The sequence below is a fragment of the Dermacentor variabilis genome, chromosome 3 (genome assembly GCF_050947875.1).
Source record: "Dermacentor variabilis isolate Ectoservices chromosome 3, ASM5094787v1, whole genome shotgun sequence".
Lineage (NCBI taxonomy): Eukaryota > Metazoa > Arthropoda > Arachnida > Ixodida > Ixodidae > Dermacentor > Dermacentor variabilis.
This window is the reverse complement of record NC_134570.1, coordinates 198,166,910-198,187,960: the sequence shown is the minus strand read 5'-3', so window position 1 is coordinate 198,187,960 and position 21,051 is coordinate 198,166,910. Positions and strand designations below refer to the sequence as shown.

Here is a 21,051-nt window from a genome sequence, read left to right as displayed (position 1 = left end):
AAGTTCAACAACGCAAGGTTCTTAGATTGTGACTTATGTCAAGAAAGACATTTCATGTTTCTTTGTGAGCCTTAGTCCAAAAAGTCTCAGAGTGATTCAGAGCAGAAAGTAGTGGAAGACGTACAAGTTGCAAGTGCACTTTCCAAAATTGATGAGGCGATCTTGCTGCAAACAGCAAACGTTTGGGCTCAGAGCTCATGTAATCATTTGCCAGGTATGTTGCCTTATGGATAAAGGATGTCAACATACATTCGTCACCGAAGACATGACGAGCGTACTTAAATGCCAAATTTTAGGAGAAGAGAACATGACCTTGTCTTCATTTGGCTTTGTCCTCACCCAAGTTACTACAACGTGTGGAACTTTTTTAAAGAGCCGATATGATGGAAAGCAGATCCCAGCGGAGATCCTAGAGGTGCCTAATATTCGTAACGGCACATCATTCTACCTCCCCGTCTACCATTCTACCAGTTTTCAACTTGCAGATGATGCCCACATGAATGACAGCAACAAAAATATAGATGTTCTTATTGGATCTTGCTACCGTAAAAACTGGACTATAGGTCAGACCGGAATATAGGTCGATCCCCCCAACTAACGAATTCTAAAAATGAAAAAAGTCTTTTTCAATGGCAAAAGTACTGAAAGACACCCTTACTTTGAAACGAATGCGACTCATGTACAATAGTGACAGTATTTATTTAAATGCTGCTCGCATGTGCACCCAGCCAATTTTTAACAGTATCGTGCGACCATCGACCCGCATGCTTGGCAGCACCTTATTAACGGCGCTGAGCGGCGAAACAAACGAGATACGCGCAAGTGTACATGTGCGCTTACTTTCGCTATTTCGCAGCTCCTTGCCGTGATAATAAGGTACTGACAAACACGCAGGTCGATGGTCGCGCGATACTGTTAAAAATTGGCCGGGTGTACAGTATCCAGAAGGGCGCGAAGTGCGCAAGCGCTACTCCGAATTAGAGCAACGCCTTTGATCTGAGTGGTCCGAACTAGAGTCGGATGACAAGTGCTTCTCGCTGCCCAGTCCAGAGGCATGGGCGATCTCTATCGCTTTCAAACGGATGCATTCGGCTGTCACAGGCAGCGATCTTACACGCAGCTCCCAGAAGAACTCTACAACCTTGTCTTCCAGTCCTGCAGTCCGCTGCGGTCTGCCCACGAAATGACGTTTTCTGTTGGTTTGCTGCTTTTGTTTCCGCCAGTACCGAATACTATTTTCGGATACTCCAAATTCGCGCTGTGCCGCGAGGTTGCTGTAGGCTTCCGTGCACTCAATCACCTTTTTCTTGAAGGCGACGGTGACTTGTCGTCGGCTTCCGTTCATATTGAAACAAGCCTTTAACCAATATAACTTTGTGACAATGTAAACGCAAATTGGCAGTGCCACAATGTCGCCACGACGCGCTGCTGCTGATGGCGATGGCGCTTCTTTAATTCATCCACCCATTGTTGCAAGACTTCTGTAGCTTTTCTGCCAATGTCTAGTATGTAAGACGAGGGTCAACTTTTCGCAATGGTTTTTTTGAAAAAAAGTTCGACCTATATTCCGGTTTTTACGGCACTAGTGGCAGGTTGCTACTGGAAAAATCAGAAGACAAAATAATAGACTGCCTGCCATAGAAACACTGTTTGGTTGGACTTTGCAGGGTCCTGTCGAAAGTTTAGAAAGTGTCAGAAAAACTTACACTACCACCGTGATGAATGTCGTTGTGCAAATTTGCAGTGTTGATGAAGACATTTCAAAACAACTAAAGCATTTCGGGATGTGGAGCACATGGGAATACTACCTGAAAAGGACGCTGCCATCATCAGATATAGTTACCCAAGAATTTAAAAGAACTGTTAAGAAAATAGGGAGTTATGAAGTTTGCTTTCCTTGGAAGGATAACGTTGATGAACTAGACAGCAACATAAAGGAAGCAAACAACCAATTTGTTAAGCTGACATGAAGACTTCTCAAGAACGAAGAGTTGTTGACAAGATATGACAAAGCAATATGAGAATATGAATAAAATGACTTTGTGGAACATGTACCGATTAACGAAGGTACCAGACCTATTTACTGCTTACAACACAGGGAAGTTATCAACAACAGAAGAGAACCAACAAGGACACGGATCGTGTTTGATGCCTCTTTAAGGGGCCCTGGCAGACTGTCGTCTTTAAATTATGTTTTGCATGCGGGACCTAATTTGAATCCATTGTTCATTGAGCTTCTTTTAAAGTTCCGAACCTACTACATTGGAGTTACAGCCGAGATTGAAAAGGCTTTTTTTGCAAATTCATCTTGCTGAAGCTGACCGCAATGAACATAGGCACTTTTGGTACGAAAGTCCCTTAAAGCAAGGAGAAGAATTGTCAAGACATGTCATATGGAGGAGAAATTGTGTACTATTCGGAGCCTCATTAAGCCCGTTTCTTTTTAGTGCCACACTTCGACATCACTTTCAGAATACAAAGGCATATTTGACAGAGACAGCTTTGTTGGTCCGCAATAATGCAGCTAAAGTCATAAATGAAGCGGGAATGCATCTCCGTAAATGGACAACGAATCCCACAAGTATGCAACATCTCAGTGAAGAAAGAGAAACAGACGCTAATGACGATTTGGTAAACAGTTCCTAAAACCAAGGAAACACTAGCTCTGTGGTTCCCTGAAGATGATATCTACGGGTTTGACACCTCCAAAATTATGCAAATCGTCACATCCATGTCAACAACAAAAAGGAACGTAATAAAGACAGCAGCCCAGAATCATTACCAATATGACATTGTTTCTCCGCTCACAGCAAAATCCAAATTAATTTTCCAACAGTTGTGGAAGAAAAAGCTGCATTGGGACTTCCAGTTGAAATTTGTGACTCTTGGAGTAGATGGTGCAAAGATTTTTGAACATGATACGTGTCCCACATATAACCACTACTGCAGAACCGTCATGCAAACCAACTTTTAATGTTTTTTCAGATGCCAGCACATTTGCATATGGAGCTGCAGTTTGTGCACAAACAGAGGCAGAGAATTCAGAAGTAAGGAGAAGACTGGTGATCGCGAAATCAAGAGTGGCACTGCTGAAAAAGGTAATGCTTCCACGATCAGAACTGTAGGGAACTCCGACGGCAGCAAGACTCATGCAGACTGTGCATAGAGGCACATTGACATACTATGAAACGCACTTCTGGTTGACTCAACAGCTGTTCTTGGGTGGACAAACTCAGACTCTGATAAATGGAAGCCTTTTGTATTGAATAGGGTAAAGAAAAATACAAGCCCTGAGCTTACCAGGTCAATGGCAATACTGTCCATCAAAACACAACCCAGAAGGTCTGCTAACACGTAGACTAACAGGGAAGTGTCTTCAAGAAAGCACACATTGGTGGAATGGACCTGAGTGGCTATTTCAGAAAGCTTAGTTTAGGCGAACTGAAATATTCAAGGCTCCTGAGAAAACTGGAGGAGAAACAATATCACAGGTGACAACCAAGAATACATCTCGTTTGCTCGATCTCTCCCGCATTAACAATCTTACCAAAAGTATGAACATCACTGCTTGGATATTCCGGTTCGTTCAAAATGCAAGGAATCCAGGTGAAAGGATAACAGGGACACTGTTAACGACTGAGACAGAAAGAGCAAAGAAATTTTAGACCTCTAAGAAACAAGAAATTGCATTTGGTGAAGGTTATGCATCTAATACTACCCTAATGAAATTTGCTCCTTACAAAGATGAAAACAACTTGATTAGAGGGGGCAGAAGACTTCAGAATTCACGCACGAGAAGCATCGTATTGTTCTTCCGGCAGAGCAAGAATTCACCAAACAAGTCATAGAAAAAAAACACCGACGCCTTCTATACGGTGGAATTCTTGACACACTAACTCAATTAACACAGAAACACTGGATCATTAGAGGTCGACAAATGGTGAAAAAAATTATTGGTCACTGCAGTGTGTGCAGAAGATTTACAGCTAAAACAATAAGTGAACTGTCTGCAGCTCTACCGAAAGATAAGGTGACAGAATGCGAACCATATTCCACTGTGGGTATAGCCTTTGCAGGTCCCACATATTACCACGCAACTACTTCCAGCCCAATGCCAGCATATATTGTTATCTTTACTTGTGCTGTTGTAGATACAACTCACCTCAAACTTGTATGCAGCCTTAGTTTAGCAGACTTTTCAGATGAGCATTCAGACAGTTCACAACAAGCCGAGGTGTCTGCAGGACAGTGTCTTCCGACAACTGCCTCACATTCAAAAGAGAATCAAAAGAACTAAAAAAAATCTGCCAGTCAGTTCGAGACGAACATGTGATGGAGTACTTCAAAGAACACAAAATTAAGTGCAAGTTTATAGTGGAATGTTCATCTTGATGGGGCAGTTTCTGGGAACGACTCATACGCACAGTCAAGACAGCCCTACGAAAAGCTTTAAAGACAACTTTTCTGAACTTTGCTGCATTACAGACTGCATTGATATAAGCTGAATCACTGGTCAACTCGCGCCCACTGCCAACAATATCGGCTCAGCTGGAAGAGCCACCACTTACACCAGCTCATTTTCTGATTGGCCAAAGGCTAATCTCAAAAATTTAATTATGGGGTTTTACATGCCAAAACCACGATCTGATTATGAGGCATGTCAAAGTAGGACACTCCAGATTAATTTCGACCATCTGGGGTTCTTTAATGTGCACCTAAATCTTAGTACAGTAAAACCTTGTTAAACCGTACCCGCTTAAACAGTAGTTTCATTTTAAAAGTAGTAAAGTCAAATCCCCGACTCAGCGTCCATTGAACATAATGTGTTTTGTATCCGCATAAATCGTACCAGCTTATTGCGTACGTATCGGTTAACATGTGGTGTTTCCACTTTTCGTCGCGCAAACACAGCGGCGCGTTGTCTCCATCGGGCGGCCCGGCAGAACAAGCCTGAGAGATCAGAACAATGGCCTCTAAGCGCCGTGCATTTGGGCGTGAAGCCACATCAACATCATTTCGGCTCCGTGCCAGAGTGCGTTGTGGCGTCGTGCAAGCGAGGACTCGTGTCGTGCCGAAGCGTGGATAAAAAAAGACAACGGGCAGTCAAAATAGAAGAAAAATTAGACATTGTTTGTGCTATCGAACGTGACACAAAGAAGTCGGTGCTGGCACACGAAGAAGTTGCTCAGCAGCGCTGCTGCAACTGCGAAGAGATGTCAGCTACGAGGTTAGACTTTCCACTGTCGTTGCCTCTGTTGTTGTCGAAGTGTCGACTAGCGACAGTGATGAGGATGACACGGAAAGTGACAGCATGGGCGATTCAGGCCTGACAGTGGCAGAAGGTGCGCGTTGCGTCAGCCTCATGAATGCAATCATCAAGACGAGAACAGCATTCCACAATGAAAAAGGCGCCCCGCGACTTCTGCAGCGCTACCGCACCTGTGCACGAAGAATATGCAATGCCAACGAGGAATCTGCCATGCGAGTGTTTGCTGAGAAGAGGGGGCTGACTGAAAAGCTGGCTCGCAGCTTCGGTAACTTTGAGACTGCGGTCGTTGCTGCTAGGCCGACGCAGCATTAAACGAAAATAATACTTTTGTCGCGCGAAGTGAATACATGCTGCATGTTTTTTCCCCTTTCATTGCACTATCTCCGAGTTCCGTTTTTGACAGGTAAGTGGGCAATCTCATGCTATTTTGGTTAAGCAGTACTACCGTTTAGTACATACTTTTCTGAGCTCCGGCCAACTACGGCTTAACGAGGTTTCACTGTACATGGGTGTTTTCACATTTCGGCCTTATCGAAATCCGGCCGCCATGGCCAGGATTCGATCCTACAACTTCGTGCTCAGCAGCTCGACACCAAAGCCACTAAGCACGACCATATTGCGGAGGAGGAGCAAATTCTACAACGAGTGAAGTAAAGAGACGGTGGAGACAAAGACAAGCTTGTCTCGATGTCTTCTGGAAGAGATGGCACAAAGAATATATTTTGCAGTTATTATCAGCTCACTAAGTCAATGGCACTTCTTGCAGTGAAGCAGAAGTAGGTGACGTCATACTTATTATGGATGAAAAAGCTTCAAGACTTTTGTAGGACCTCGCTATAATTGAAGAGACATTTCCTGGTTGCGATAATCATGTTTGTCTATGTCTCTTGAAAAAGTCTGACGGAAAAAAAGTATGTCGGACTATGCAGCATCTCTACCACTTGGAGGCTCCAAACTAACCAGTTTGCCAGCGGGAAGATGTTGGAGATTCATATAAAGGAAGACAAAGAATACTTCTTAATGCTTCTGGCACATGTCCTTCTTCTTTTACTTCACATTACTATTCCAATAAACACCAAATGTAAAACAGAAGGGTGCGACTTCTGTCAACCCTAAAAACATCCATACACACTGCGAAAAGAGTTCAAATTAGAAACCAAATGCCGCTTGCCTATCTCATCACAGGTGCCACGTTCCCAGCCGGAGAGTCGCCATACATCGCACAGGTGCACCTACATACGTGGAGCATGGAGGTGCTGTGAAGTTGCTCATAGTGACATGTGACTTCAAGAATTATTCATTGCAACAGCAGTTTGATCTGTTGCTTCAATAGACGAATTAAAGTTTAGAGAAATAATAAAACTTAAAACTGAATGTCTGCATGTTTTTTGTTTTACTTCACAGTGTAGTAAGAGAGATGTACTTCCATCTCATCTGTTTGTTCCCATGTCGTGCAATCGCATGTGCACAGAGAGCAAGACTGCCCTTTTCTACCATGTTCCAGCACACGATCATGCCCTGTGATCCACTTGTGTCTGCCTCAGTGTTCATGCAGCATTGACGTACACAGTTAGTTCGGTGTCTTTGTGCAATGTGCAAAATCTGCACCGGGTGAAACAAGACAGACGTAAGAGCGCACGTGCGAGACCCTCAGTGGAAATGCTCTGCAAGCAAGAAATGCGACAAAAAATAAACCGAGAAGGCGGGACCCATGACGGATACGTCACGCAATCCTCTGGTTCTCATCTGGGAGAACACAGAGAAGGAATTTCGCTAGACGGGGCAAGAGGTAGAGTGTCCATAATGGCGGTGAAGCTCGCCTCTTGTAATCATGGGTTTGCGGCACTAAAATATTTCTGTCTCGGCTATCAATGAACCAATTTGAAAAATTCTAGCTGTAGAACGTCCCTAGAGGGCACATTACAATTTACAGCATATAACCGAAACTTGCTGTGTGGCCTGATGAGGGGCCCTTTAATGCATCCGAAATGCAAAATTGCTGAATGTACCATTCAAAATGGTGGAATAGTTGTATAAAAATAAACAGAAGGAAAAAGACGGGCTCCTTTTTACATATGCGGGTTAATTACATCTTCTGCAGCAAAATATACTTATGCAAGCTCTCTGAAGCTTTACAAGCATGTCTTCCAAATAATGTAGAACTCACTTCACTATTGTGGGAGAACTGCGACTGCCAGCGATTTCAAATTTGATGAAAATGGGGGGACCGATACAGCTGATTTGCATGCAAGGTTAAATGTATCTGGGAGCTAGCTCTGCAGGTTAGGCTGCTCAGTGAGAATAACAGTCTCCAGGATTTCATTGCTGCCAATACCACATGGACAAATAAAGACTTCAAGGCTGCAGCAATGGACGATGACGATGGCAGTGAGAACAGCTCTCTTCTCATCAGCGCTGCCACAGAGCTGGTATATGTTGCGACTCTCAGGATTCACTTTTGCCAGGGGCTACCAAAGGAGCTGATGTTCTCCTGAACTGTACCAATATGATCAACAGTGCCGTTTCCTGTCTATTCTTGTGCCTTAGCTTGTGTACCAGTTGTTTGTGCTTTGAATTTAGCAATCTATCAATATGAATGGACAATTTTTTCCCTGCATTGTGAATTCCCCAAAAGTTTGCTTCAGCTGCCCATCATTTAAATGACCACGAGAACCGTGCTAGCTTGTTCCTGGTAGGTATGGTGTAGATAATGAAATGTTTCACAAAGCAGGCTACACAAATCAAGCCGAGCATGTAGCTATGGGCAAAGATGCAGTCGTGATAGAATGCACATGTGCGCAGAACATCCTTACGTTATCTCCATGCTTCAAATCCGTGGCAGGAACGACCCGCAACTCTGAGCTGCTGGCTTCACCTATTGTCCCATGACCTGCACAGAAACGGGACCGTCTCACAGAACCGTATGAAAAGGGCCTGGTTGGTGCACCAGTATTTTGTTTAGCATAATTAGGCTATTTCAAGGAAGGTCTCATAGTATAGAATGCATACTCACGTGTATGCATTGTCAACATGCCTCTATTCTTACCACAGTGCCCGCAAGCATGAACAACCTTAATTAGCCTTAGGAAGTGGCACAGGTAAATGAACGCCTGCTGACGTTCCTAAGCGGCAAATCAAATATTGATAGACCTCGCTCCTAACGCTCAGCATGCACAAGCAGTGGCGCCAGTGGCACCATGGCAGCAGTAGTCCTCGCCCTTTTCCTGCGGTACTTCGCCTCATGGCAACATTCAGGGGAACGCAGAGCACTATGCCATTGTCGATTTTTCCAGTGAATTTCAGAGGGAAGCTTCAAGGGTGAGTTTCAGCAATACCACCTCCATTGAAGAATCTTTATTTTCACCTCCCTGCCTTTTGATCTCAAGGGCCAAGCAGGTTTGTCATGGTACAAACACACGCTCCTTACCAAAGTTGCCTTTCAGCCTGATAAGGACTGCTACAGTTGAACCGTGTTATAACGAAGACGGATCTTGCACGAAAATAGCTTTGTTATATTCAATATTTGTTATAAGCGCATACATGCCATGCACTGATAATGGTGAGGCAAATTTCATACATATGTTGTTATATCAGATACTTCGTTATATGGATGTTTGAGTGTACAGTAAAATCTCGATAAATAGAACTGCCTCTTCAATGGAATGCTATCTTCATGGTTGGGTGGTTTTCATCATCATCATTATCATCATCATCACCACCATCATCATCATCAGCAGCAGCAGCAGCAGCAGCCTGGTTACGCCCACTGCAGGGCAAAGGCCTCTCCCATGCACTCCAACAACTCCGGTCATGTACTAATTGTGGCCATGTTGTCCCTGCAAACTTCTTAATTTCATCTGCCCACCTAATTTTCTGCCGCCCCCTGCTACGCTTCCCTTCCCTTGGAATTCAGTCCATAACCCTTAATGACCATCGGTTGTCTTCCCTCCTCATTACATGTCCTGCCCACGACCCATTTCTTTTTGTTGATTTCAAATAAGATGTCATTAACTCGCGTTTGTTCCCTCAGCCAATCTGCTTTTTTCTTATCCCTTAACGTTACACCCACCATTCGGCTTTCCATAGCTCGTTGCGTCGTCCTCAATTTAAGTAGAACCCTTTTCATAAGCCTCCAGGTTTCTGCCCCGTACGTGAGTACTGGTAAGACCCAGCTGGTTATACACTTTTCTCTTGAGGGATAATGGCAACCTGCTGTTCATGATCTGAGAATGCCTGCGAAACGCACCCCAGCCCATTCTTATTCTTCTGATTATTTCAGTCTCATGATCCGGATCCGCAGTGACTACCTGTCCTAAGTAGATGTATTCCCTTACCACTTCCAGTGCCTCGCTACCTATCGTAAACGGCTGTTCTCTTCCGAGACTGTTAAACATTACTTTAGTTTTCTGCAGATTAATTTTTAGACCCATCCTTCTGCTTTGCCTCTCCAGGTCAGTGAGCATGCATTGCAGTTGGTCCCCTGAGTTATTAAGCAAGGCAATGTCATCAGCGAATTGCAAGTTAGTGAGGTATTCTCCATTAACTCTTATCCCCAATTCTTCCCAATCCAGGTCTCTGAATACCTCTTGTAAACATGCTGTGAATAGCATTGGAGAGATCGTATCTCCCTGCCTGACGCCTTTCTTTATTGGGATTTTGTTGCTTTCTTTATGGAGGACTACGGTGGCTGTGGAGTCGCTGTAGATATCTTTCAGTATTTTTACACACGGCTCGTCTACACCCTGATTCCGTAATGCCTCCATGACTGCTCAGGTTTCGACTGAATCAAACGCTTTCTCGTAATCAATGAAAGCTATATATAAGGGTTGGTTATATTCCGCACATTTCTCTATCACCTGATTGATAGTGTGAATATTTCACCACCTGGTGAATTTCCAGATGAATTGAAGATTGCAAAAGTTACACCTGTCTACAAAGGCAGTGGTGAAACCAACATTAATAATTACAGGCCCATTTCAGTTCTGACAGTGTTTTCAAAAGTATTTGAATACGTCATCAATCACAGGCTAAGCAGTTTGTTTAATAAGCACCGAGTAATAACAGAAGCTCAGTATGGCTTTCAAGCAAACAAATCAGCAGAGATTGCTCTCATTGACATAAAGGATAAGATAATTGAACATATAGGAAGAAATCTGCTCACTCTTGGCTTATTTATAAATTTCAGCAAAGCCTTCGACACAGTTCAACATAATATTTTGTTAAGGAAATTAGAAAAATATGGTATTAGAGGAGTGGCACTAAAACTAATCCAGAGTTATCTAGAGAAACATTATCAATATGTTCGTGTTAACAATTGGTCCTCCAGCAAACTCGAAGTAAAACAGGGCATCCCCTAGGGTTATTTCTGGGACCCCTACTCTTTCTTATCTATATAAATGATATTATAGCAATACATGGATCCCTGCAATTAATAATGTATGCAGACGATACTAATCTTTTTGTCACCGGAGAAACCATGCAATGTTAGAGACGTCTGTTAATGACTACTTAATACAGTTATCTGCATGGCTTCAAAGAAATCGCTTGAACCCGGTTAACATTAGATTTGAAGGACGCTTGCTGGAACAGGTTACCGAACAAAATTTTTTAGGTGTCTGATTTAACCACAACTTCTCATGGAATACTCACGTTAATCAACTAAAATCAAGCCTGTCTCGCACCATTGGGTGCATTTACAAAGTACAACATCTAATACCCAAACGTTTAAAGCAGACACTATATTATTCACTGGTTTACTCTAGAATGAGCTACGGAATCTTGACTTGGGGAACAACAGCTATTAACTACTACAAACTTAATGTATTACAAAAGCAAATTTTGCACATGCTGGAAAATTTTAAAGGCAACAAGCAGATATTCATAACACAGCCATTATTTACCAAATATAACATGTTGAAGGCTGACCAGGTGTACTATAAGCTATTGCAAGGGATCAATAAATACAAGTTACATATTTCCGCAGTGCCCAGCTCAAGTTCATACAGTACCTGAAACCCAAAACGAAAAATGCCGCAAGTTAGAACCAAATATGGAAGGCAAGCATTATCTTTCCAAATAACCAATGCACCAAACACAAAAGATATGCAAGTAGACTTTAATAAAGGTGTACATACATTCAAGAAATACTGTAGGAAGTTCCTTGTGAACAGTGCCATTATGTTTTCATTACTGTAAATTACCTCAAAAAGTGCGCTTTGTTTTCCCTTGCCATGCTCCTCTCAGCTACAGCAATTTTGATACATGGCAGTGAAACTGTGCTTGGTTTCTGTGTCTTGGTTTTTGTGATGAGTGCCATGGCTATGAATGATGTTGTTGAACGTGCTGGCTGGTAACTGAATTGCTGTGTTCTGTATTTATGTTGCAGACATTATTTACCAATTGTTGTATTTATGTTGCAGACATTTACCAATTATTTGCTGACTTTATATTCCAGCAGTGTCTAGTTCCCCTTTTTAATATTGCCCACTGTCAGAATCTATGATGTCTGTCTGACTGAACTTTGTTGATATATTTTGTCTGTGTATAATATGCAAGGGGGCCGGGGCCCTTGTCAGGTGCTCTGTCGCCTTTAGCCTCGGCCCTCTCTTAGACTGTGTCTGAGGAAACAATAAAGAAAGAAAGAATACGGTCTATTGTTGAGTAGCCTTTACGGAATCCTGCCTGGTCCTTTGGTTGACGGAAGTCTAAGGTGTTCCTCATTCTATTTGCGATTACCTTAGTAAATACTTTGTAGGCAACGGACAGTAAGCTGATCGGTCTATAATTTTTCAAGTCTTTCGCATCCCCTTTCTTATGGATTAGGATTATGTTAGCGTTCTTCTAAGATTCCGGTATGCTCGAAGTCATGAGGCACTGCGTATACAGGGTGACCAGTTTTTCTAGAACAATCTGCCTACCATCCTTCAACAAATCTGCTGTTACCTGATCCTCCCCAGCTGCCTTCCCCCTTTGCATAGCTCCCAAAGCTTTCTTTACTTCTTCCGGCGTTACTTGTGGGATTTCGAATTCCTCTAGACTATTCTCTCTTCCAATATCGTCGCGGGTGCCACTGGTACTGTATAAATCTCTATAGAACTCCTCAGCTACTTGAACGATCTCATCCATATTAGTAATGATATTGCCGGTTTTGTCTCTTAACGCATACATCTGATTCTTGCATATTCCTAGTTTCTTCTTCACTGTTTTTAGGCTTCCTCCGTTCCTGAGAGCATGTTCAATTCTATCCATACTATATTTTCTTATGTCAGCTGTCTTACGCTTGTTGATTAACTTGAAAAGTTGTGCCAATTCTATTCTAGCTGTAGGGTTAAAGGCTTTCATACATTGGCGTTTCTTGATCAGATCTTTCGTCTCCTGCGATAGCTTACTGGCATCCTGTCTAATGGAGTTACCACCGACTTTTATTGCACATTCCTTAATGATGCCCATAAGATTGTTGTTCATATCTTCAACACTAAGGTCCTCTTCCTGAGTTTAGGCCATATACCTGTTCTGCAGCTTGATCCGGAATTCCTCTATTTTCCCTCTTATCGCTAACTCATTGATCAACTTCTTATGTACCAGTTTTTCTGTTCCCTCCTCAAGTCTACGCTAATTCGAGTTCTTACCATCCTATGGTCCCTGCAGCGCACCTTGCCAAGTACGTCCACATCTTGTATGATGCCAGGGTTAGCACAGAGTATAAAGTCTATTCCATTTCTAGTCTCGCCATTCGGGCTCCTCCACATCCACTTTCGGCTATCCCGCTTGCAGAAGAAGGTATTCATTATCTGCATATTATTCTGTTCTGCAAACTCTACTAATAACTCTCCCCTGCTATTCCTAGAGCCTATGCCATATTACCCCACTGACTTGTCTCCAGCCTGCTTCTTGTCTACCCTGGCATTGAAGTCGCCCATCAGTATAGTGTATATTGTTTTGACTTTACCCATCGCCGATTCCACGTCCTCATAGAAGCTTTCGACTTCCTGGTCATCATGACTGGATGTAGGGGAATCGCATTCGTGCAATTGTATTCAGCTTTGTGTCTCAGTAAATGGAACTCCTGATAAATGGAACCAATTTCCCTGGTTCCTTGAGGTTCCATTTAAAGAGAGTCCTTTGCATATACTACCTGCCTGCTCTGTGGTAGCAATGGCGCAGTGAAACTTCTCATGAATTCAGTCTATTTATTGTGCAGTCTCCATAAGAAGCTAGTGCTTGTACTTTGTATTCTGTGCACAAGGAACAATATGAATTGTTTTTTTTCAGTGACCACGTATGCAGCTTGCTTAGTTCTTAATAGCACAGACAGTAGCAGTCAGCTTGAGGCAAGCATTGTCCACGGCAACAGGAATGGGGATCAGCAGTTTATGAGGTAACAGGCGCACATCACTGAATTCTAAACTCCACAATGTGTGCCCTTCACATTTTAAGCTACGCAGTAAAGATCTGACTGATCTAACACTGTGCAAGCATTAGTACTCTGATGACAACTAGGCATTTGGCAAGGTAGGGGCTTCAGCCTACAGAAGCCTGCAAGTCATTGGTTTGAATCCCACTAGATGACAAGCTCAGGGATATTTTTTTGTAAGCAAAGTAAAGCGATCACATTCAGGGGTGCCGTTATGTTCACAGCACTGCTGGTGCAAGTGATCTGCTTGTGTACCTGTCTAGTATATTGAGCAGCTAATCGCCATTGGCTGTTGTCATATCCAGAGAACACTGAGGCAGCCTCGTCCTAGCTGCCAGCATATTCTGTTGATATACTTTGCTTCCACCATGTAACCCAGTTATAGTTTATACACTATTCCTTAAGCTAAAAGCCTCACTGTCTTATACAGCCCAAACATCACACACACTGTTATAGGAGGGTCGCAAATTAACACACATACACAAAAGAAGTATGGAGAGGACAAGTGCCATATCCTGTCTGTACTTTGTTAGGATCACTGAAATCAAGACTGCTGCTCACCAAGGCGGATGATTATCATCTTTGTCAATGCCTCCACCCAATTGTCAGACCAGACACCACACACAAGAGTCGCGTCACATCAGGGAGGAGCTTTGCGCCAATCCTAACGCTCTTGCATGCATAATTATTCGAAAAAAAAAAAAAATTTGGAGTCTGATATCTTGCAGCACAGACATGCTAGAAGGATTCTTCAAACTGATACTGTGCAGAGACACGACTGCCTCTAACATTTCAATACAAACATACCCCCTTAATGCAATCAACCAAAACTTAATTATTCAATTTTAGTTAATTGGCCTGCTGACAGTGACATTTATCATCTGACTTTGTGTCCCCCTGGCCACATAACTTATTTGCACAGGTGGTCTTCGCATGCTTCACAGTGCCTAACTTTAAGAAAACCATTGTCAAGTACGTTCTTTATTTCAGGAAATCCTCGGCGCACGCACACACACGCAGTCTGCATTCCGTCCCGCTGCACCACACACGGCTTGCTCTGCCGATTACTTCACTCACTCAGTTCGCTTTCGCGTGCTCCCCGCATGCCGACCTCGCACACACGCCTTCAATGTTCTCCCTCCCTGCCACACACCGTTGGTTGCCGTCCTGTGCCTATTCTACACAGTTGCCTACCGTCTCGTGCCTGCGACTCTAGGCCACCTGGCATTGGCCCGGTACCCTCACAGATCCCCCCCCTGTTTATCCTGTGAAGAGAGCTTCCAAAGCACATGATCAGGGCTCAGCTGGTCTGCATTAGCGAGGCCTTTCTGTTTCCCTGCAACCGGGTCTCCAAGTCTGTAGGTGTTGCATCCAATGTGTGCATTCACTCTAAATGGCCCTGTGCATGGAAGGGCAAACTTGGCTATGAAGCCAATAGCTGCCTTACTTAGCGGGTGCGTGTCCCGGAGAACCAAGTCTCCAAACTGGAAGGTAGCTGGAGTGCGCTTTTTGTTGTAATACTTTGCCTGGCTGGCTTTTGCCAAAGTTTGGTGGTCCTGTGCAAAGGCCCAGGCATCTCGAAGGTACACATCCAGTTCAGCAGCTAGGGCATGAGGCGCGAAAGGGGCCACCTCGGTGCCAGGTGTCCCATTGTGATGGCTCCACGGGTTCCGTAGTTCCCGCCCATAACACAAGAAGGCAGGCGTAAAGCCAGTAACTACACTTTCAGACATCCGCATTGCAAATGCCACTTCAGGCAGCTTTTTGTACCAGTCCCTGTGGGAAGTGAAGTAGCCCACCAGGCATTGTTTAACCATTGGGTTATGGCATTCCACAGTCTGTCCTGCTGGTCTGTATGAGACTGTGTGGCTCTCCTTGATTCCCTAGTGCTGGAGAATGCCTTTCCACAGTTTGCTTATGAATGGTTTGCCATTGCCGCTAGAGATGGAGCTAGGCACACTATGCCAGCAAAAAACATTGATCATTTTATCAATGATAAATTTGGAGGTAGGTACACATAATGGGAAAAGGACCAAAAACTTCGTGAAGTTGTCCAGCATCACCAGGATGTAGTTCCGGAGCTGAGGGGTTGTGGGCAGTGGCGCGATAAGGTATACATTTAGCTGATGCATTGGGTGGGTGGCCCATGAACTGTCTATCAGTCCTTTTGGTTTTTGCCGGTGAGGTTTGAAAGCCTGGCACTGTTGGAAGTTGAGGATGTAACGGGAGATATCAGAGCGGACTGAGCCATGTGAACCAGCTCTCCACAGGTTTAAAAGTATTAAAAAAGCCTAAATGCCCGCTTATGGGGTGATCATGCTCCATTTCCAGTGCCATGTCTCGTAAGTGTTGGGGAAGCCAGGTGACCTTATGTTCACCGACCGTGTACATAAGGATACGATTGTTCCAAGATTTCGCTGTAGGTCCTGTACCCTCTTGGACTCTTCAGCATCACCTGGTAGCAGGCCAGACCTGGTAGCAGGCCAGAAGTATTGCAGCAGCTGCAGCAGCAGTGGATCCTTGCGTTCTTCCAACTACAACTTTGCAGTGTCGGTGAGTGGGGATACATCAGTCATGTCAACAGGGGCTGCTAGTTCAAAACGAATGGTTCGTTGCGACTCTTGCACTTCGATTGGAAACCAGTCCTCCGTCAAACAAGGCTGAGCAGATTCAGCAGCAGGAATGGGGCACCTGCTTAATGCATTCGCTGGGACCTTGGCCCGCTCTTTATGATGCCTTATGGTAAACTTGAACCCTTGTAATCTCAACACCCAACGTCCAACTCTGCAGGATGTCTGCTCAGTTGTAAACATCCAAGCCAATGATGCACGGTCACAATGCACCTCAAATGATGTGAATTCTACATACGGTTGGAATCTATCAACAGCCCACACCACGGCGAGGCATTCCCATTATTTGAACATATAGTTATTTTCAACAGTGCTGAGGGTCCTGCTTATAAATGACACAGGCCTGAATTAACCTTCGACTTCCTGCAACAACACTGCCGATATGCCAGTGCCACTGGCATCTGTTTCAATCACAAAAGGCCTGTTCAGGTCAGGCAATACCATAGCCACCTCTCCTGTCAGCATTAGCCTTAGAGTCTTGCATGCTGTCTGTTGCTCAGAACCCCAAACCCAATGGGCTCCTTTCTTGAGGAGAGCTGTCAGGGGTCTGGCTTTGTCAGAAAACCAGGGGATAAAATTTCTGTAGTATCCCACAAGGCCCAAAAACATGTGGAGCTCCTTGACTGTTTTAGAACATGGGAACTCTGCAACTGCTCGCACTTTGTCCGAGTCAGGTTGACATTTGCCTGGAGGATTACCGTGCCATCGCAGTGGCACTTGGCCACTGCGATGGCACGGCTACCTGTTACGCTCACGCTTGCCTCAGTGTCCATGAGTGCATAAAGGATACTGTTACCAATCAACAGTTCAAGTAGTGTTTCTTTATTTCCCGGCTGTTCCGAACACTTGCAGGTACGTCGCGCAGCCATCAGCCAGAGAAGCGGCTAAGCTCGTCCATTTCCCAGGCAATCTGCTTGTAGGTGGCTCGAGGAATTGCAGTGAAAACAACAGGGTTGGCTGTGTGGTCTAGCAGCAAGCAGCGCATTGACATGCAATGTAGCCAAAACCGCCACATCGCCAACACATGATACTGCGGTTTGGCAGCTCGAATTGAGGGATACCTTGCGTCGCTTGAAACCCGAAGTTCTGAGGCGCTCTCCCGAGTTGCTGCGGTACCGAAGTGTAGTTGCCCCGTGTGTTCGGCGCGCGAGCAAATGGCATAGGAGAGGGACTCCACTCCGGGGCTTCAGCGTGAAGTGTCGTTGACTGCGGACACTCAGAAGCCGAAACTGGCGCAGGCTGCAGCTGCTACTCTTGTTGCTGAGCCAGGAGGGTTTGGTTGGTCATTGTAGTGGTGTGCGGAGATGAACAGACGAAGGCCAAGTCAGCTGCTCCTTGTGCAATGCAGTGGTGCCTAGCGCAGGCAATGCCAAGCACATTTCATGATAGGGCCGGCCGCCTTCACCATTTCTTGCAGGTTTGCGAAGCTCATGCTGGCTGTTAGGTCTTGGAATGTTGGATGCATTTGTCTCCACATGCGTTCCACCTTTTTGGCATCAGAAACAGGCTCTGCTATACAGTCATAGTATTGGCAATGACGTGAACGAACTGCCTGAGGTTTTCTGCAGAGTGCGCTGATCTGGCTCTGCTATTAGTTTAAACTTGTATTCAACGGTAGCAAACTCCACGGTAAATTCGGACGTGAAGAACTACCAGTTGGGGTGCGCACCTGAAAAGCGCCACCATTGTTTGGCTGACCCCTCCAAGGCTGCTGGAAGCAACTGCAAAAGGTGGTCAGGGGGGACCTCGCAATATCGCAGTACTATGAGTACTTCTCCAGAAAGTCTTGCAGCAAGTGTCGCTCCTGGTAGCCACTGAATTTTGGCAGTAGGATGGGCGCACCTTTGATGTTTAGCGCTGGCCCCGCACCGGTTGTCTCGTTGGGCCTAGCTCTGCAGGTTGTCTTGTCCAGCCTAACCATGTAATTGAGTGGCGTGGTGCGCAGAATTTGAGCTATATCAGCTGCAAGTTTCTCCCTTTCCATTGTGGTCCCAGAGGTCGAACCCAACAGTCCTTGGACAATCGAAGAAGGAAGGAGAGGCTGCGCAACTGGCTGGGTGGCACTAGACAATTCTTGGTCCTCCATGTTAGGTCCAGCTGGAGGAGCCACCCCTTGTCAAGTACGTTCTTTATTTCGGGAAATCCTCGGCGTACACACACACACGCAGTCTGCCTTTCGTCCCACCGCACACGGCTTGCACAGCCGATTACTTCACTCACTCAGTTCGTTGTTGTGTGCTCCCCGCATGCCGACCACGCACACCCGCCTTCTATGTTCTACCTGCCTGCCACACACAGTTGCCTACCCTCTCGTCTCTGCGACTCTACACCACCTGGTGTCAGCCCGGTACCCTCACACCATAAAGTTGAATTTTGAGAACCCTGTGTATGTTGAAATATATGTTTTTTTTGTTCATGCATAACAGCCATATTTCCTGTTATATATGAACATGTTGTGCAACTCTCATCTGTGATAAGGGTGTCTACCAAGTTGACATTTCCAAATTCCCCAAGTTTTCCAGGTTTTCCCTCAGTGGCTTTGCGAAATTCCCGGAGTGATGCAGTGCTTTGTTTTCTGTCAAGACGGGCTGAAACCATATCGCCTGATGCTGTCACTCTCTAGTAAGCATATGAAAAAAAATTTTAAAAATCAACTTAATCCAATTTGAATACTAAGGAGTGGTGTTTACGTTATTTAAAAAAAGAACAGAAGGGAGGGGTTAGTAAAAGGCATAGCAAACAAGATGTCTTTGAAAAAAATGCAAATCGAGTCTGACATTCTCAAACACAAATAAAAAGTAGATGCCTACAGAAGCAAATATTTTTAAATATGAGACATTTCTATCAACTGATGGATGGATGGAAACAACTTTATTTTAAATCTGGCAATGTTTGACGACCTGGGCACAGGTCTCCCACAAGGGCACTTCGAGGCCTTGCCTCGTCGCCGCCCCTCGGGCCTGCTGGACAGCCCACTCTTGCATCTTGAGGTTGGAGCTGCGCAGAGTGGCGGTCCACTTCGATGCAAGCGCCTCTGAAGCTACTGCCATTGTAACTGATGTAACACGACACTCCCACAACATGTGTAAGAGCGTCGCTCTAGTTTCCTGACATAATTTGCAAAGAGCAGTCGGGTATTGCACGGGGAAAATGTGCCGCAATCGCATCGGACTGGGGAAGGTTTGTGTCTGCAGTCGTCACCAGATGACTGCCTGGCTACGTTTCAGTTTGGGGTGAGGTGGGGGCAGTAACCACCTGCCTAGCTGGTAGTGCTTGGTGATGTCATTGTACCTGACCAAGCGTTCTTGTGTTTTTTGAACCAGCAGTTCGGAACTTGAAAAGGTGGTCTCCGATTCTGCGCGGCGGGTCAGTTCTCGCGCAGAGAGAGAGAGAGAGAGAGAGAGAGAAACAACTTTATTGAGCCGAGCTCGACATCTTCTTAGACGCCGTTGATGGAAGTGGTTCCCTCTTCACGGGACCCATATGCTTCCCTAGCCGCCTGGCCCCTGGAGATCAGGACGAGCTGGTCTTCCAGGGCAGTGCTGGTTAGCAAGGTCTCTCATCGCTCGGTAAGGGTGGATGAAGGATGGGGTAGGGTAGCGGGGCAGGTAAGAGGTGGGGGGATCGCCTTGATGAAATCGCATACTCCAATGACATGTTGGAGCGTGCCTAACTGAGTTTTGCAGAAATTACAATCCTCCTCGTACCTTTCCGGGTACATCTTGTTTTGAAAGTAAGGGTGCGGGAAGGATCCTGCTTGTATTTGCCTGTAGATCGCTTGCTGTTCTCTGCTAAGCGATTTGTGAGGATCGGGGTAACGGCGCCTCTCCGTCTTATAATGGTTCGTAATGTCTCTGTAACTAAATATGGACTGTGGCTCACCTTCCTCAACCCGGTGTTCCATCTCTCGGGCGAACTGGTGGGCAAGTTCGTTGCCCTCCAGCCCAGAGTGAGCCGGTGTTCATATTAACTCAACTTTCCTTTCAGGTACGTCGCGTTTACTTTTGAGAATATCTAGTGCCGCAAGAGACACCCACCCCTTTCTGTAGTTGTTATATGCCTTTTGCGAGTCGGTGACAATTCTTTCCACGTTGGGCTGCACGAGTGCTAGCGCTATCACGGCCTCTTCTGCCACCTCTGGAAAAGACGTCTTGATGGAGGCGCAGGTTACGAGCACATCCCGCGTCGTAACTGCCAGCGTTGCTTTCGATGAAAATTTGGGTAAAGAAGCGTCTGTGGAGAGAGTGACCCCCTCTTCCTCTTCTACTATTTGACCCAAAGTGTCCGTCAAAGCCGCTATACGAGCCGCTCTGCGGCCGTCGTTACGACCCGACCTCATGTTTCTAGGCAGTGGCTTACTGTGGATTTTATGCACCCACAACCTGGGTAATGGCCCTGTTTCCTTCCGCTCTGCCTCTTGCAAGCCCAACTTGGCAAGAACGCGACGTCCCGCCGACGTCTGACTGAGTCGAACTCTTTGATTAGACAGATGAGCTTCTATTAACTCTTCGACGACGTTGTGCTTGGCCATGCCGAGAAGCTTGTCGGTCGAAGAATGCTTCGGAATGCCCAGCACCATCTTGGTTGCCTTTCGTATAATGACGTTCAACTGGTCCCTGTCTTTTTTCAGTAACTTGAGGTACGGTGCCGCGTAAACGATGCGCGACGTCAAGAAGGCCTGGACAAGCGTCAGTACATCGTCCTCCTTCAATCCCCTTTGTCTGTTTGTGACTCTTTTG

The 21,051-nt window shown here is 45.3% G+C and overlaps 1 protein-coding gene across 1 annotated transcript in view; it reads right to left on the bottom strand.

Annotated features, from left to right (window-relative positions):
• The window catches only part of LOC142576590 (caspase-7-like), a 103,287-nt gene that overhangs the window by 70,489 nt on the left and 11,747 nt on the right, over positions 1–21,051 (bottom strand). Inside the window, exon 3 of the mRNA XM_075686778.1 lies at positions 8,083–8,159. Within this exon, the coding sequence (XP_075542893.1) occupies positions 8,083–8,159 (77 nt within the window). The remainder of the gene's footprint in view (positions 1–8,082; positions 8,160–21,051) is intronic.